The sequence below is a fragment of the Anoplolepis gracilipes genome, chromosome 14, assembly GCF_047496725.1.
Source record: "Anoplolepis gracilipes chromosome 14, ASM4749672v1, whole genome shotgun sequence".
NCBI classification, from domain to species: Eukaryota; Metazoa; Arthropoda; class Insecta; order Hymenoptera; family Formicidae; genus Anoplolepis; species Anoplolepis gracilipes.
In genome coordinates, this window is record NC_132983.1 from 1,912,634 (window position 1) to 1,928,472 (window position 15,839).

General features: G+C 35.3%; 4 protein-coding genes across 9 annotated transcripts; 2 read left to right on the forward strand and 2 right to left on the reverse strand.

The window, feature by feature from the left end:
- Window positions 1–196: 196 nt before the first annotated feature.
- Rybp (ring and YY1 binding protein) lies at window positions 197–4,879 on the forward strand. 3 transcript variants are annotated; one of them, XM_072906358.1, is made up of 3 exons: window positions 197–1,085; window positions 1,536–2,001; window positions 2,704–4,879. In XM_072906358.1, the coding sequence occupies exons 2-3, from the start codon at window positions 1,825–1,827 to the stop codon at window positions 3,031–3,033; spliced, it is 507 nt and encodes a 168-aa protein (XP_072762459.1). In that variant the 5' UTR covers window positions 197–1,085; window positions 1,536–1,824; the 3' UTR covers window positions 3,034–4,879. The 3 variants fall into 3 exon arrangements, with proteins under 3 accessions (XP_072762459.1, XP_072762460.1, XP_072762458.1); XM_072906359.1 differs by lacking the exon at window positions 197–1,085 and adding an exon at window positions 1,109–1,228; XM_072906357.1 differs by lacking the exon at window positions 197–1,085 and adding an exon at window positions 1,121–1,317.
- Window positions 4,595–7,717, reverse strand: LOC140673370 (periodic tryptophan protein 1 homolog). Its single transcript, XM_072906314.1, has 11 exons — window positions 7,529–7,717; window positions 7,380–7,438; window positions 7,202–7,314; window positions 6,937–7,116; window positions 6,749–6,856; window positions 6,415–6,589; window positions 6,183–6,341; window positions 6,009–6,117; window positions 5,848–5,938; window positions 5,500–5,736; window positions 4,595–5,424 (listed from the first exon to the last, which is right to left on the reverse strand). The coding sequence occupies exons 1-11, from the start codon at window positions 7,589–7,591 to the stop codon at window positions 5,213–5,215; spliced, it is 1,506 nt and encodes a 501-aa protein (XP_072762415.1). The 5' UTR covers window positions 7,592–7,717; the 3' UTR covers window positions 4,595–5,212.
- A 46-nt stretch (window positions 7,718–7,763) lies between these two features.
- LOC140673368 (uncharacterized) lies at window positions 7,764–11,320 on the forward strand. Of its 3 annotated transcripts, none has more exons than XM_072906309.1 (10): window positions 7,764–7,907; window positions 8,223–8,483; window positions 8,559–8,869; window positions 8,950–9,181; window positions 9,290–9,387; window positions 9,460–9,651; window positions 9,734–9,861; window positions 9,943–10,186; window positions 10,267–10,547; window positions 10,621–11,320. In XM_072906309.1, exons 3-10 carry the CDS (start codon window positions 8,630–8,632, stop codon window positions 10,811–10,813), a joined length of 1,608 nt encoding a protein of 535 aa, XP_072762410.1. In that variant the 5' UTR covers window positions 7,764–7,907; window positions 8,223–8,483; window positions 8,559–8,629; the 3' UTR covers window positions 10,814–11,320. The 3 variants fall into 3 exon arrangements, with proteins under 3 accessions (XP_072762410.1, XP_072762409.1, XP_072762411.1); XM_072906308.1 differs by having other exon boundaries at window positions 7,854–8,133; XM_072906310.1 differs by having other exon boundaries at window positions 7,854–8,133; window positions 8,223–8,479.
- On the reverse strand, window positions 11,148–15,795 carry LOC140673364 (uncharacterized). Of its 2 annotated transcripts, none has more exons than XM_072906296.1 (13): window positions 15,474–15,795; window positions 15,128–15,357; window positions 14,705–15,034; window positions 14,353–14,620; window positions 13,951–14,211; window positions 13,638–13,870; window positions 13,045–13,221; window positions 12,713–12,915; window positions 12,500–12,645; window positions 12,234–12,422; window positions 11,521–12,017; window positions 11,363–11,443; window positions 11,148–11,287 (listed from the first exon to the last, which is right to left on the reverse strand). In XM_072906296.1, the coding sequence occupies exons 1-13, from the start codon at window positions 15,505–15,507 to the stop codon at window positions 11,192–11,194; spliced, it is 2,745 nt and encodes a 914-aa protein (XP_072762397.1). In that variant the 5' UTR covers window positions 15,508–15,795; the 3' UTR covers window positions 11,148–11,191. The 2 variants fall into 2 exon arrangements, with proteins under 2 accessions (XP_072762397.1, XP_072762396.1); XM_072906295.1 differs by having other exon boundaries at window positions 15,128–15,363.
- Window positions 15,796–15,839: the final 44 nt, after the last annotated feature.

Consider the following 15,839-nt stretch of genomic DNA (forward strand, 5'->3'; position numbering starts at 1 on the left):
TCGTTTTACCATGGCATCGAAAAATAAATCCAGCCATGTAGTTCCGCCGGTTATAAAATGGATGTAGTTAGCGCCACTGTCCTGTGGGGAAAAAGCGTCTCGAGAAAAACGGGCTCGTGGCGTCTCTCAGCTTTCTTTCTGCCAGTTTCTGCTGTGCTCTTGTGCAGCGCAAAGGGAGGGCAGGGGGGTGGACATTATTTTGTTCCGCGTTCCGGAAAATGTGACGGCGAGGAACGAGCGGATCGCGAACGGCGCCGCCGTCAACGGGGCAGAGGAGCCGCACGCAATCGACTCCCCCCCCCGTCGGATTGTTTGTCAATATCATCCTCCTCCTCCTCCTCCTCCTCCGCCATCTCCTTCTCTTAGCCGTCTCGGGTACGCGTTGCTTCGAGTACGCCCCGTCGCTCGCCAGGTCGTCGGCGACCTCGGCTGGCAGCAGCAACGGTGACAGTACGGCCTCAACGAGTTCATCTTATTTTCTCTATCACTCTCTCTCTCTCTCTCTCTCTCTCTCTCTCTCTCTTTGTCTCTGTCTTTCCCTTTCGGTCGAGATCCCCGGAATTTTTTCCCCTCGTCGTCGCCGACAGACGCTGGAATGCGCGAACGAATCCTGCGGACGCTCGTCGTGTGCGTGTAATATCCACACATATATATACACACGTGCACGCATATATGTCTGTCCATCTGTTTCGCCGAAGGGAAAAGGATGCGTCCCGTAACCGCGTCACCGGCGTGACTCCGGAATCGAAATCGCTGCTCCGAAGGAGACGTTTCGCATAGTTGGGAGATATTCGGCGTCGGACACGCGCTGGATTATTTCACGCATATCGGACGAAAGTGCGTTCCAAGTTGAGTTACTGGGGACGTGAAACGAAGCGAGAGAGTTTCCTGGTCGAGTGAAAATATAAAAGTGGAATATATAAGACATATATATATATATATATATATATATATATATATATATATATATATATATATATATATATATATATATAATCGTGCTACGACGACTTCAACGGGAGGAGCAAAAAGCGCGCCGTGTGCGCGAGCGAATTCGCTATCAGTGAACGTCAAGTGTAAATAATGTGAGTTGTCGCTCTGGACAGATGACAAGGTCAATTCCGTTATCGATAAATAAAGGCAACGGCGCGTCGATTGTTCAATTATTTAAGTCGAGGAAGTCCTCGAAGAAGTCGATGAATTTTTTTTGTGGAAATAATTTAAGCTGGTTTGAAATTTAATTATATTTTATTAGTTACGTAAATTTGGAGAAAAATAATTATTTCTTGAGGAAGAGATGCATGTTATGTCTCAAAGGTGTTTATTAATTTTTTTTTCTTCCGCCAGTTTGTCATTGCTTTCCTGGTTTTATTGAACAATCTGAATATGTACCGATAAAAATGCTGATGCCTCTACAAACGACACATTTATTGTTAAATAGAACAATTATTTTTATATATATTAATATATATTAAATATAAATTTGTAATGTCGCTAATTCTGTATTACGCACAATGAGAATTTTTCTGTTGCAGATACACTGGAAGAAAATGTGTAATGTCAGAGTGATACAAGGTAGAGACATAGGTGGTCAATACAGAGCAATCGAGCATAACAGACTCTTGTGTATCTCGCTTAGTTGATGTATGGAACACTGTCTTAGAGATTTATCTAGCACTTTTATTGCATATCCTTAGTCTCGCTCTGTCGAAAAATATCCAGTGTTCATAAAACCGCAAAATTTAATGAGGCCAAAGGTGCCTCAAAAGAGGGGAAACTTTCTTTTGAGAAGGTACAGCGTTCTACAATTGACTGCAACGAACAATGAACCATTCGGGAAGCGGAAAACGTCAGGCGAAGGTTTTGGAAGAAAATTATTGGGACTGCAGTGTTTGCACTTTTAGGAATACAGCGGAAGCATTTAAGTGCCTCATGTGTGACGTCCGCAAGGGAACCTCTACGCGGAAACCCCGCATAAACCCCCAATTAGTAGCTCAACAGGTTGGTCTGCAATAATATTTTTATAACATTAATATATTACGTTTATTTTCAAAAGAATTTCTATATAGATAGACATTTTATCTCGGTGCAATTATCTTTTTAACTGGGTGTCTACTTAATCTGGTTAAAAACTCAAATCTTTGAAAAAAATTCCCTGAAAATTCTTTACGAGGTATTTTTGGTCAAAATTCCAGATAAAAAGAATATTTGCAAGATTTTTTGGTGCAATTTTCTAAAATAAGTTTTTTTTTCAAATACTTTTCACTCATACGAAGGAAAAACATTCAAGTTTCAAGTACTAGATTTGCAAATGTATTGAAGAAAATTGAATAGCATTCAAAAGTTAAATATTTTTCAATTAAGTATATATAATTTTTGTTCATTTTTCTTTTCTCACTTAAACTTAAATAAAATGAATATATACTGCTTATATATATTCAATATTTTGTTAAGATATTAAATGTATAAACAAAAGATGAATATGTATATTAATAATATTTTAAACACACATAATTCATAACTTGACTTTTATTAGAGATTGCATGTAATATAAAAGTATTATCAAAAAGAATTTTTTAAAAATTCCACGTTTTCCATGTTTTTCCAGAGACTAGACGCCCTGTTTAATCTTTTTTCTGTCAATTCAAAGTCATTGAAGATATTAGTACAATTAATCAACTTGTACCATGTACATTTGTACAGGTTGCGCAGCAACAATATGTGCCGCTTTTAAAACCAGGCAAGAAGGAAGGGAGCGGTGGTGGTGGCACGACCAGCGGTGTTAAGGAAAAGGAACGCAAAATGGATAAACCGAGACGTAAGAACAGGCATCCGCCACGTCTGAAAAATATCGACCGTAGTACCGCGCAAACGAATGAAGTGACAGTCAACAATGTCACCGTCACGATCACGGAGTACAAGCCCAAGGTGAAGAAGGGCTCGGACCAATCGAGCAACGCTAGTTCCGAAGGCGGGAGCCAGCACGATTCCAGTCAGGACTCGAGAAACCTCGATGTAGGAACCGATGCCTAGTTCAATGTGTTAATGTTACATATGTGTGTACGAATTATTCTAATTAATATATTGTACGACGTATGTATATCAATCTTTATGGTCAACCGTCATCATCCTCTAGATCAAAAGCGACCATTGTTGACTTTCACTTCTCGCTCGTTTGTCGTATGCATCGTCAGATTATCTGATGAACCCAATGAGGTCAGACATTTTATGCTATCAATGGGGAATATTATTGACTACACATGATTTATATATCACTGATCAACAATGAAAGAAAAACAAGAATACATTGTATACATATACATTGTATATTGCACCGATTTGATTGTTTGCGCGAAGTGAATGGATTGAATAATTCGCGTCGTTAGCGAAAAAAAATTGTACTTAAAAGCGCTTATTTTAATCGTAATCCTTTATTTTTTAATATTTATTAAACTTATTTAAAATATATATCAATGTGACATAGATTCTAGATTTATAAATGTAAAAAGGAAGGAAAACGGAAAAACAAAGTGTAAATATCTGACGTAACATTGTCAGTCAAAAGTGGAATTTTACGAGCCATTGTTGACATAATAATGTCCTCGACTGTCATTGAATTTTTACGAGACCACTGCCAGAAAGCGTGTCGTATTATATTCGAAATTCGTTAACAAATCTAACAACAGTGATTGTGTATTTTATTAATTTTGTTTATTAAAATAATTACCAGCGTTACTGGCACTGGTACACATATGTATCTTTTACCCCATTCCAATTTGTCTATGTGAGATAAATTTTCTTTAAATATACATATTTCATCAGGTTCCTCGATTGATTTATTGTGTTTTTCATTTCGCGCAGTTGGATTTGTTAGCTGATTGTCTGAAAACGTTTACTGTTTCTGAAAATGTACAGATTTAATATCAATTTTCAACAATGTAATATACATATACTATCGTATCTTGTACTGAATATCTAAGAAAACGACGCTTCCTGAAAGAAATTATTTAAAATGAGACATCTTGTTTCTAATAAATAAGCGATTTAAAATTGCGATGTAAAAAAAAATGTGTTAACACATCCATTGTTCGAAAATATGGATATATATGTGTGCAGACATAAAAAGGAGCTTTGATTATCATTATATTTGTGTAACTGTCTGAAAACGAAATCGCTCGTAAAAAACTTTTGTTACATTTATTCAAAATTAAATTGCAGTTGCAAAGACCATAAGAAAAGTTTACAGTCCAAATGTATAAAATAAAAAAGGAAGTGTTGTGTAAAAGAATTTGTTAATAATTATATGCCACCGTGATCATTGTAATATGATTCTGCATTAAGAAATGAAAGTAACTATAGGACTTTGTCAGTATCAGATTAAGAGATATAATTAATAGACGAATCCGGAAATTGTGTATATTCGAACGAATAATATCATCTAAAGATACATTGTAAAAAGAATTCTCACGATTGCCCGTTTCCCCTTCGCTGGCCAAACTTGCTTTGAATTCTTAATTAAACAAGTCACGTTACAACTTATAGCTTTTGCAGATATCTAATTGTCAGATAACTACAATAAAAATCAGATAATCACTTTTACAAAGAGAAACTCGCAGCACAAATGATATTTTTACAAATTGTGGATTCATACATGAGTTTTACAGTTTCCATCTTATACATATAACCAGCTTATCTCTATACGCAAATATATTCTGTATTTTAAATGGAACATGAGAGAATTCAAAGTAGAGAGTTGTTTTCCACAAAAAGTTTGTACTAAATTTTTAAATTCTATATAATGTTTTTAAATAATCTTTCAGAATCTCTGTAAGTCTCCCCAAGAGATTAAATAAATGTTTTTGTCTGTATAATCATATATCATATATGGCATCATAAATCAAGGACCTATTTCATTAAAAATAATTTCTTTTAATAAATACGTGAGCTCCATATAATGTTACATCGATTAATCATATTGTATGATATGAAAATTTTGATCAATGGTCGAAAAAAAAGTACTGTCAGTTATTCTCAACAAAATATTACAGTGTACAAGACGTAATATTCTTGAGAAATAATCATCGAGTTAACATTATATCGTTAACAGGAAAACAATAAATCACATTTGTTTTGAGAAACAAACACGAGTTTTTAGTTTTAATAATTAGCTTTAGTGTTTTACCTAACATATATATATATAAATCCTAATATGTTAGGGATATATTTCATATTTTATTTTCGTTTTTTCAGCTTGCGTACTTGACGATCCTAGACTTTCAATTTCCATTTCTTCCACATTGTCGGCAATGTCCATTATTTCCTGTTTGACTTCTATTATCTCCTGTTTGACTTCTGTTATCTCTTGTTTGATTTCCTTTACCAAACTATTCGACGCATGCCCCGCATCCGCGAATTTCTCCCGTACTATCAATCAGTGAATTTATCAATGCTAATAATAATATCCAAAATTTATATCAAAATATTTATATCTATACATACATGCAGGAATTTCCCTGAGATCTAGCACTTGAAAATTGTGTTCTTTATTATCTCCGCCAGCGGCAAATATGAATCCGTTGTCTGGATTTGCCGCGAGGCATTGAATAGCACCTAAATTATTCGTCTGTTCCCATATAAGAGTAGGGCCTGCTTGGTCAAGAAGATCCCATACTTTAGTTACACCGTCGTTTGAACAAGAAACTAACAGACCTCGGCATGATGTGCTGAGAGAAAGACCTGCAAAAAATATTAGATGGCTATATTAGATAAGATTTATGAAACTTATAAAAAACTATATAAAACAAATTTTCTTTTTCTTTTTTTGTAAAACAAGAAAAAATTATTTACCCGTAACTTCTTTTTCGTGAGCCTTGATTTGCCATAATGGCTTGTCTTCTCTCACATCAAAGTATTCTATACAACCATTATCTGTGCTGGCCTACAAACAAATATGATTAAAGATTACAGATGTAAAGAAAATTGTTAAGAGAGACATGTGTAAAACATACAATGCAATAATTTGGATCATAATGATTCCACAACACCCTCTCCACTTCTCCCGATACATTCCAGCTTCGTACAAGCCTTTCCTCTTTGCAATCGAATAATCTTACTAATCTAAAAGAAAATTACATATTGATAATTATATCTAGATAAATATTTATAATAATAATCAAACATACTTGTCTGCACATCCTGTCAATAATTGATGGGTTTCCTGTGGATGCCACTTTAATGTTTGTATTTTTTCATTAAACGAATTCAGTTTAGTCACAGGCTTACAATTTTCCAAGTCCCATAATAAGACCGTTTCGTCAACCGAACCGCTAGCAAGCACATGCCTGGAGCGAGATGTAATTTTTATTATGAAATTAAGAATTTCATTAAATGCATTTTTGAAAATTAAGAACTAACGTGTAATTCTGGTTCCATGCTACATCTAGAACTGCGTCCCTGTGTCCAACGCGCCTTTGCTTCTTCTTTTTATTCGGTTTACAGCCTAATTTGTAAGCTGGCTCTAAACAATCTATCAAATCCAAGTCCCATACCTCGATTATAGGAGTCATGTTGCCAATTGCACATAAATTGCCTGTAAAAAGAAGTTGAATATAATTATATATATTTACATAAATATTAAATAATTATATATATTTATATTGTTAATTAAATATTAATAAATACTTATAGTCTAAATGTTTCTCATGCTTTTTTTTTAATATGTTTAAAGTATTATATTGTTATTACTCGCCTGGTTTTGTATCTGCAGGATCATAATTGAGCCATTCCATACACAATGGAAATGAAGGCAATAATATATCGTGATGGCAATAAAAGGAACCTTCTCTTTCGTTATATACTATAATTATAAATTATCATAAATCAGCAAATCTATGTAAAATTATCTAGCTTCGAAATATTTTATATTTTTATACAAACCAAATACTTCCAAGATGCTAGCATCTCCTTCAACATGACCAATTAGAACTAGATTATCATCAGCTTTGATAATGTCATCTTCTTTTTCCGAATCCTCATCATTATCATTTGTTATAAAAGGATCTTTTCCATCTGCCTCAAAACTGGCTAGAGTGGTGATGTTGCAATACATATTGCCACCTGCAAAACCGAAATGAACATTGTTATTTAATTAATTAACTTAATTATAAGCATTAATCAATGTCTTCTAGTTTTTTATTTTTACTTTCGTCATCATAGGCTTGAAAATTGTATTCGTCAATGCCAGTTGCAAGAAATTCTTCTGTATTTTTTGTACTCGATTGCGGTACAGTTGCATCTTCATCAGAAGCTTCATCTCTGTAAAAATTGTTGTAAATAAATAAATAAAATTTATTATTACGAGATATTATTTGATTACATACTCTAAAGTGGATTGTGTCTCCCTTATAATCTCTTCAAGTTCGTCGGCCTTTAATTCGAGCTAAATAATCGTGCAAAATAAAATTATATTAATATAAAATTTTTACATTAACAAGTGACGTAACCTAAAACATGCTTGAACCATAATAACCTTTTCAGGAACAGCTGCGGCAACACCTTTTTTAACCCACGTGGTACAGGATATAACATTCATTTTTTTTTTTTTTTTTTTTTTTTTTAAATTCTTATCAAATGTTTCTTATCAAATGAAGTATTGTTTAAAATCGAAAGACAAATCTTTTATCGAGCCTTCGTCCGATCCCCACAGATCACATCAGGTTAAGTGACAGCTCGCTTCGCACGCACGTGGTTTTGAGTGGAGGTGGTTCGTGGTCCGTTCGAAAATCTATTTCTCGAGCAGAGTAGCATTTGATTGGTCAAAACAAAATGCAAGGATGCACAGGATGCATTTTCTGTAAAAATCTGTCCAAAAAAATCATCATTACTAAGGGAATGTAATTTGACGAGAGGTAAAGCAAATTGAATGAAGTGAATCTCAAATAAATTTCGCGGCTAAGTTTATGATAATTTGCTTAAAATTCGCGACCCTTTTGATTTGTGGTTCCCTGTTCGCATACTTTCTGTCGAAGTATATTCTCCTGATAATAACTCGGGCGATTTTTCAAAGATACTTACATATCGAAGCAAGCGTATTTCAATCCTTGAGGCCCTCAAGATCGCGGAATTATTTTTATTGTATGTACATGTTACATTGAATATAAATCTTTTTTTCTTCATTTTTAGATTTTAATAAATCGACAATTAATAAATTAAATATTCGACAGGAAATCTAGTTATTCTTCGACGGAAGTCTCTCGCTTGGCTACTTGTCAGAGTTGTCAGCTACCAATCAGTACGCGTTCAACATTCGGCAATGATGTATTGTGACTAAAATATTAATGTGTTTCGAATATCAAGAGGAAAAAATATATTTAAGTTCAACGTTTCTTTTATCAATGTTATTATTGACAATAATTGCCACGATAAATTCAAGCTAGAATAACTTTATTTATACATGAAAATACGTCATCGTGTGTTACGAGTATGTATGTACACAGTTTATAATATTATGTTGCACATTCAGTTTGTATAGTTTGTAAACACTCCACTTTGATTGATAGCTGATGCCAAGACGCACGTTTGATAAACGTGTAAGCCAAGTTATTATATCGACATTGAAAGGGTGTAGATCATGAAAGAGATGTTGGCAAATCAAACCACTATGGGATACAGTAATTCTTTTGTCAATTCTAACAATAAAGATGCAGGCACCAGCAGTATTACAAATGATAATAATTCAAGGAGATATGCCATGCTCAGTATCGAATGGATCTCTACCATCGGTGAGGAATTGGGTATGCATCCATTGCCGGATCCACTGTTAAAGAGATTAGCTGAAGATGCCTCCTATCGCTTGAGAGAAGTCCTACATGTAAGTGAATAATACATTTCTTACTTGTACATTACAACACATGTATATAATTGTAATATCTATTTATTCTGATATTTCAGAAATGTGTTACAAGACTGAGACATAGTAAAAGAAAACGCCTAACATCTATGGATGTTAATGCAGTGATCACCAACTTGTGTGACGCTGATCCGATTCTTGGTGCGCCAGAATCCATGCCAGAGTATCATACAGAAGCTAAGGTGTATGTGCCTAGCGAATCTGTCATTAATCTTGCTCACCAACTAAACGACCCGTTGAATTTTTCTCAACCTAATGTGCCATTTCTGCAAGGTAGACTCTTTAAAAGTTTATACTATTTTTCTAGCCTTTTGTCGCTCTCCAACCTTTAATATTGTACATTTGATGTTGAAAGATAATATTTATTTTTTTTTTCTATAGATAATAAAATATGCAACAAGAAGTTGACAGAAGCACGTGACCATTATGCCAAATGTGCATTGAAAACTTTATTTAATGGCTCGCAGAAAACTTTTCAAGTATATAGAAATAAAACTTATTTTTTAATATTATTATAATTAAATAAATGTAGCACTTTTGATATCTCTTAGGTTTTCCTTAACGATTGCGCTACCAATGTGCATTTAGGTGACGAGGGAGTCATAGATAAATTGATATCTATCGCTAGGTCTACATTAATCTCAAATAATGCACAGTATACGCGCGTTTCTACACGTACCTGCAAGCTCATAATAGCCATTGCTAGTAACAGCGAAGCTGTCTACCCTTATCATCTAATATCGGTAGTTAATCTCAGAAAGATTACACATTTGTACATTTTTCTCGAACGCTTGCAAATATCTCGTTTGATTTGCTTGTTCTCAGGTGGATAAAATGACTGATTTATTATTGGAGTTATTGCTGAGTGAGAGTATTATACATCCGAATTTAAAAGTACTTTTTAAAGAATGCGCGCTCAAATTGATGCTTCGCTGGCCGTCGATCGCTGACAAGTAAGACGAGACCTATAAAATACCCCTTTTTAATTTAAGAAAAAAAGATTGATCTTTTCGAATTGATTTTTATCTCGACAGATATATACCGACATTGCAGAGTGTCCTTTTAAAGAAAGAAGAAAATTATGGGGATGAATACAAAAATCCAGAGAAGAAAAGGAAAAGAGAGGATGTTTGTAAAAGGAAGATAATGGTGACGGAATTATTAATGAACCTCCAACCACTTATATTTTTCCAGCACGAGGCCGAGCACATTCTTTCCATACAAAATATTTTACATTATTACGCTTCATCTGGTTCGATTATTTGGGGACAAATAGCTGTTAGTACTGCCTCTTTTACGTTATTCTAATTCCCCTGATATATGTTGCCTCTATACATTATCCATATTTATAATCATAGCTGGCTGTTTGCGCCCTCGTGAGATCGCAGGGTTACTCTTTTGATCTTGCCCCTTTGCTCGAACATTACGGAGATTCGTTATTACCTTATCTACCTGCTAATAATTTACCCGACAATGATACAAGAGGGAGAAGCAATAAGAAGACTGGCACGTTGCCTATCATCCTCAAAAGCAAGATGAAATACGTCAAAATCAGACCGTTACTTAATAATAAAAAGCTGTGGGATCGACAAACCGCATTTCCGTATTCCACTCTGAGAGGACCGAGACGGGAGATAAGGTAGGCATCTAATAAAAATTTGATAAAGCTAATGTGAGGGCGTAGAATGTATTATATAATTTCAACGTTACAGATTTGCGTTCGCTGGTGGTCGTCCAGTTCCTCCCAGCAACCTGAGACGTGTCTGTCTAAGAGCTAATTATCATATTCTGAGGAGCGATCTTCAAGCCACTCTCGCTCTGGTCGCATCGCACAGACTGCTCGTGGTTAAGGATAGAAAGAAAGATCCCTATAATTTTTATAATTTGGCACATGTTTGTTTATAGATTAATATAAGTTTAATTTATTCAAACATCACTATTATTACATACACAGCAAGAGCTGTCATTGATTATTTCAATATTTTGTATTACATTAATCGTGATTCTAGATTATTTTCGTTAACTACAAGTATCAAAAAATTATTATCATTATGTCTCTTTTATGAAATTTCTGATAGGTTTTTCCAGTCTACAAATTTATATTCTTTATGGCGCGAATTCCTGTTCACGTCATTCAGGATAAAAATTTTTGAAATTTTTGTTTTGTAAATTTTTTAAATCTAATTTTAATTAAGATAAAAATGGGAAATTTATATATTCTTTCTATAAATTATGTATAATGGCCTACTAAATCTTATATATATATATTGTACAAATCTTCTTTTAAAGACAATCCTGTAGACCAAGTGGAAGTTCCGTATGTACCAAACAATGCGAATTAGTTAAACACGTGAGTCGAGTATGTACTCTAACTGGTAGCTGTAAAATAATAATGTTTTTTTAATTTCTTAATTCTTTCCTTTGTAATTTCAATTCCGACATTTATTTATTTACCCTCGCCGGACGACATCGACTCAAAACTCCATTTTTGTAGAATAACGTAAAAGTGCCATATCGTATAACGTGTACATCTTTCTATAAATCGAATTTTTTTTTTTTTTTTAATCAAAGGAAATAGAGACAAAATATATTACATTATTAATATTACATACTTTGTTGTAATCTTCAGGATTGTTCTCATGTCTGTTTTCCGTATAAAGTTTATTGTTATTTGAGCGTTTTGTGTGTCTTACATCTTGTGATTGAATATCGACGAGTTGATTGTGACTTATTGATAGTTGTTTCGATTTTTTTTTATTCATCGCTTTACTCACATCTTTTAACCAATGGATTATATACGTAGTTTTATCATACGATACATTTGGCATAAATGGATGTTTTTCTTGTGTAATGGAATAATCAATTAATTGTACGTGATATTTATTTTCTAATTTATTTTTTTTAGTCGATCTATCTTGAATATTGACGACTGCTTGATCATCACAAGCTGTATTTCTTCTCGTATTTTGCCAATATGTCTCTGCATATACATTTATTCCCATGGATATAATACGTTCCAAGTGAGATTTCTCCATCAACTCATTTTTAATATCAATCGTTTGATCGTTAGCAGTCGTGTTCTCTTTTACATTTTGTCGTCGATTATCCCCTGCATAGATATAGAATAAATCAGTTTGATCTTTTTACCTGTAATTTTCGTTATCGTCTTTCCAAGACGTTGGAATTCAAAATTTATTTTACTGATGTTTAAGCTACTCGATGTATGCGTTCTCTCTATTTTCGACTGCTGAACATTTTCATTTTACTTTTTAAACAATTTGCAAAGTGTTTTAAAATATATATCAATATACAAAGAGATACTTGCTATACTTTATCCAGAAAAATTCTATTTTTCTGACACATTCGACGTGAAATTGCTTTCTAGCAGATTCTAAGTGTAAAAAAGTGTGCTCTGTCAAGAAGATGAAATGTTTCCCATAATATACCGATAAGTCATTGCCATTCACCGTTAAATGAGACTTCAACATATTGAAACGTATGCGAAAGGAGGTTCCTGTAGAGAAGTAAATCGGTAAATGTACAAGCAAGCTTAACGTTAAAAATTGTTGGGACTCTTACAATCAGCCGTACGTTTGTAGTAATAGCGTTTGAAAAACTCCTTGTAGCTAAAGTGTATCGAATATTTACATCTAGCCAGAGGCAGAGCGTCGAAGATGCCCGTATTAGCCAGTTGCCTCCGAAGTTCGTTTCGGTCCCACTCGCGACTGTCAAGCCGCCTATAGGTAATCAATTAATTTCTATTAAAAAATAAATTAAATTGTACGTTATCATTGAATATTATACCGTGGTTTAATGCAGCGAACATAATGCACATCACATTTGTCTAACTCTTGTGTCAGCGAGTTCACGTTATGTCGTAGCTTGGAAAGTATCGTGGGTTTCTTGGCCCTTCCATTCTCGTGATGTAATTTACTCTTGTTAACTAAGCGATACAGAAATGTATTATTCTTACTCGCGCCAAACGTTACAGCTATCTCGTCCGGGATCTGAATCACATTTTTAACATATCCGTTCAGACGGTTGTCAATTTTTCAGGATCACATACGCGATCAGATCAAGCGCATCGTCCTTATCATATATATATATATATATATATATTTATTTATTTGTCATACCTTATCGAGATTTTTGAAAAGCAAATCGTTAAAGGAATATTCCACGGCACCGGCGTAATGTTGTATAATCAAATTTTCGTTCCTCACTTTTAAGAATTGCTTCGTTTTAGGACAACCGTTGGCGCATACTTGCTGTATTAATTTAGACGCATCGCTCGGGACTGTCGATAAACATACCTATACGAAAATTCATTCATTAATTATCGATTAATTATTCTACATCGAACCTACAGATATATATATATATTTATAATATACAGGCGGTTTGGAAATTAAACCGACAAACTTTCAGAGGTTGTCGGGGGCACCAAAAAGGATCATTTTTTACAAATAAACCTAGGGTCGGAAACGTCGCTAAGATCAGGTCGAGATCACTTTGAATTTTTTAAATAAAACCGCCTAGTTTTCATCGCGTATTTTTGTAGCCTTAGGTTCATTTGCGAAAAATGATCTTTTTGGTGCCCCGACAACCTCTGAAAGTTTGTCGGTTTAATTTCCAAACATCCTGTATATTATATATAATTTTATAATAATTATTATATATATATATATATATATATATATATATCGTCTAAAGATTGGAAACACATTACGTCGTTGAGAGTAGAGAACAAATGTTTCTCAATCGTATTCAAGCGATCCTCGTATCGCGCGATATCCAGCGATTTCATATCCTCAACGAGATCCTCTTCCTGCAAAGTCCTCCGACGAAATTCCATATGCTTCTCCATGAAATATTGTTGAAATCTCTCGTTGATGTAGTTAATGCAGAGTTGCTCGATGCCATTCGCGTGGAAGCGCTCGAATCCAAAGACATCCAATATCCCTGAAGGACGAAAAGATTATCACATCGGTATCATGATGTATCGATTTCACAGATACCGAAGAGATTTATTCTGATGATACCCAATCGTTCATTAAACAAACGAGCGGAGAGGATCCTGTTTACGGAGTCGATCAGCCAGTGGAAAAGAAGGTCGTACAAGTGGCGGATGATGCTGTGCAGCCTGTAGCGGCAGGCTTCCTTCGTGTTGAGATTACGTCGATAAATGATATGACGTTGCCAAAAACTTTGCGGATTTATCAGGGTGGACGTAAGCAATTCGGCAAAATCCTCCTTCTGGAGACCAGCCAGCTTGCACGTGTTCTCTAAAGCTTCCTTGGATTCTGCAAATCACACGTAACATCACGTGCTCTCCACCGAGCCGTTCCAATCTCATTACACGATTCAAGTCATCGAGGAAAGTATAAATGAATATGTCAACGCGCGTTATTTTTTGTAGTGGAAATATTATCAGTTACATATACGTTGATCATCGGTATCAATCCTGCAATGATCGTCCTCTTGCGTAAACCGTATGTTGCCCATATGAATGAGCAGGGAAAGAACTTGAAAGATATCTTTCTTCTGATCCTTCGTGAAGCCTAGGATATCCATCGCCCTCAAAGTATCTCGACAGCCGTCGCGAAGCTGTTGCTCTTTCGAAGAATCCAGATCGCTCGACATAAAATATTGCCTGTCCTTCGATAATCCAGTATCGGCGAACTCATCTATATTCATCAACGCAGTCATCATCTAGAATAATACGTATGATGAGCTTGATGATGAGTATATATAATGATTAGCACAAGACATGCTGTACGACTCGGCGAAAATCACCTGACCAAAAATCTGAAAATTGCAACGACCCATCGTAACTCTGTTCCTCTCCAAAAGGTATGAGGATACCATCGCGCCGCAAATGCTGCCCATTTTGTACTCGAGCCACACGAGCTCCACGTGTCTCGAACTGACCTCGTTCCTCTCGGTGGAGGCCACCGTGAAGGCCGACATCAAACGGCAGGCGTCCGTGATTCTCTGCACGATGTTGCAAGCTACGTCTCGTCCTCGATGCTTGTCAGCGGATGCATTTCTGGCGATCAGAAATTCCAATGCCTTCCTCGCGTTGAAGGTCTTTCCCGTGCCAGTTTCGCCATTCAGAACGATCACCTTTACGATGAGGAACGTAGAGGAGTTATTTTTCCAGATGGGAAGATAAGGATCACGCACGAGGATCGGATTAAACCTCCTGGTCGGATTTACCTGATCAGGCTTCCCGAGACCTTCAACTATCCTATAGTGTGCTCTGGTAGCCACGGCACATATATGAGGTGCTACCTCCTTGCGAGTTACATCGCAGATCTTGTCATACGGATTGTGAGTGTGCAACAGGTTGGGACAAGTAGAGATCTCGCCGTTGGGATTGATCACCAGGAGAAGGGTACCGACCCACGTGTAAATCTGACCTCGTTCGAAACGCTCCAGGAGATAATCTACAACTAGAATTAGAGTTAGAGAAGTTCGATTCCGATTTGACGGAGATATTTGCGAGGAGCAGGGGATATTTTCAAAATTATATCAAGCAGAATATAAAATAGAAAGCGTATACTGTTCTCCTGCCGGATCGAGCTCAAGTCGTCCATCACATCCCAGATGTAAGAGCAAACACGTCTCGGTAAATGCACAACGTTAAACGGCAAAAATCCGTTCAATTGACACGTATCTCTACGAATGTACACATTTCGTTCTTATCGCTTATATATATTTATCTATACACATATATATAGAGTTACTATACGAGACTTGTTGTGACACGCGCGTCAGTTTGACAATAGGACCTTCAAGATTCCAATTTTAATTTACAAAGTTGGAAAACATATATAAATACGTGCGCGTTTAATCGAACAATACATATGTTAAAGTATCACATATGTTGTAAACAATAATAGAATTTAAAGAGAATTATTTCTCCAAT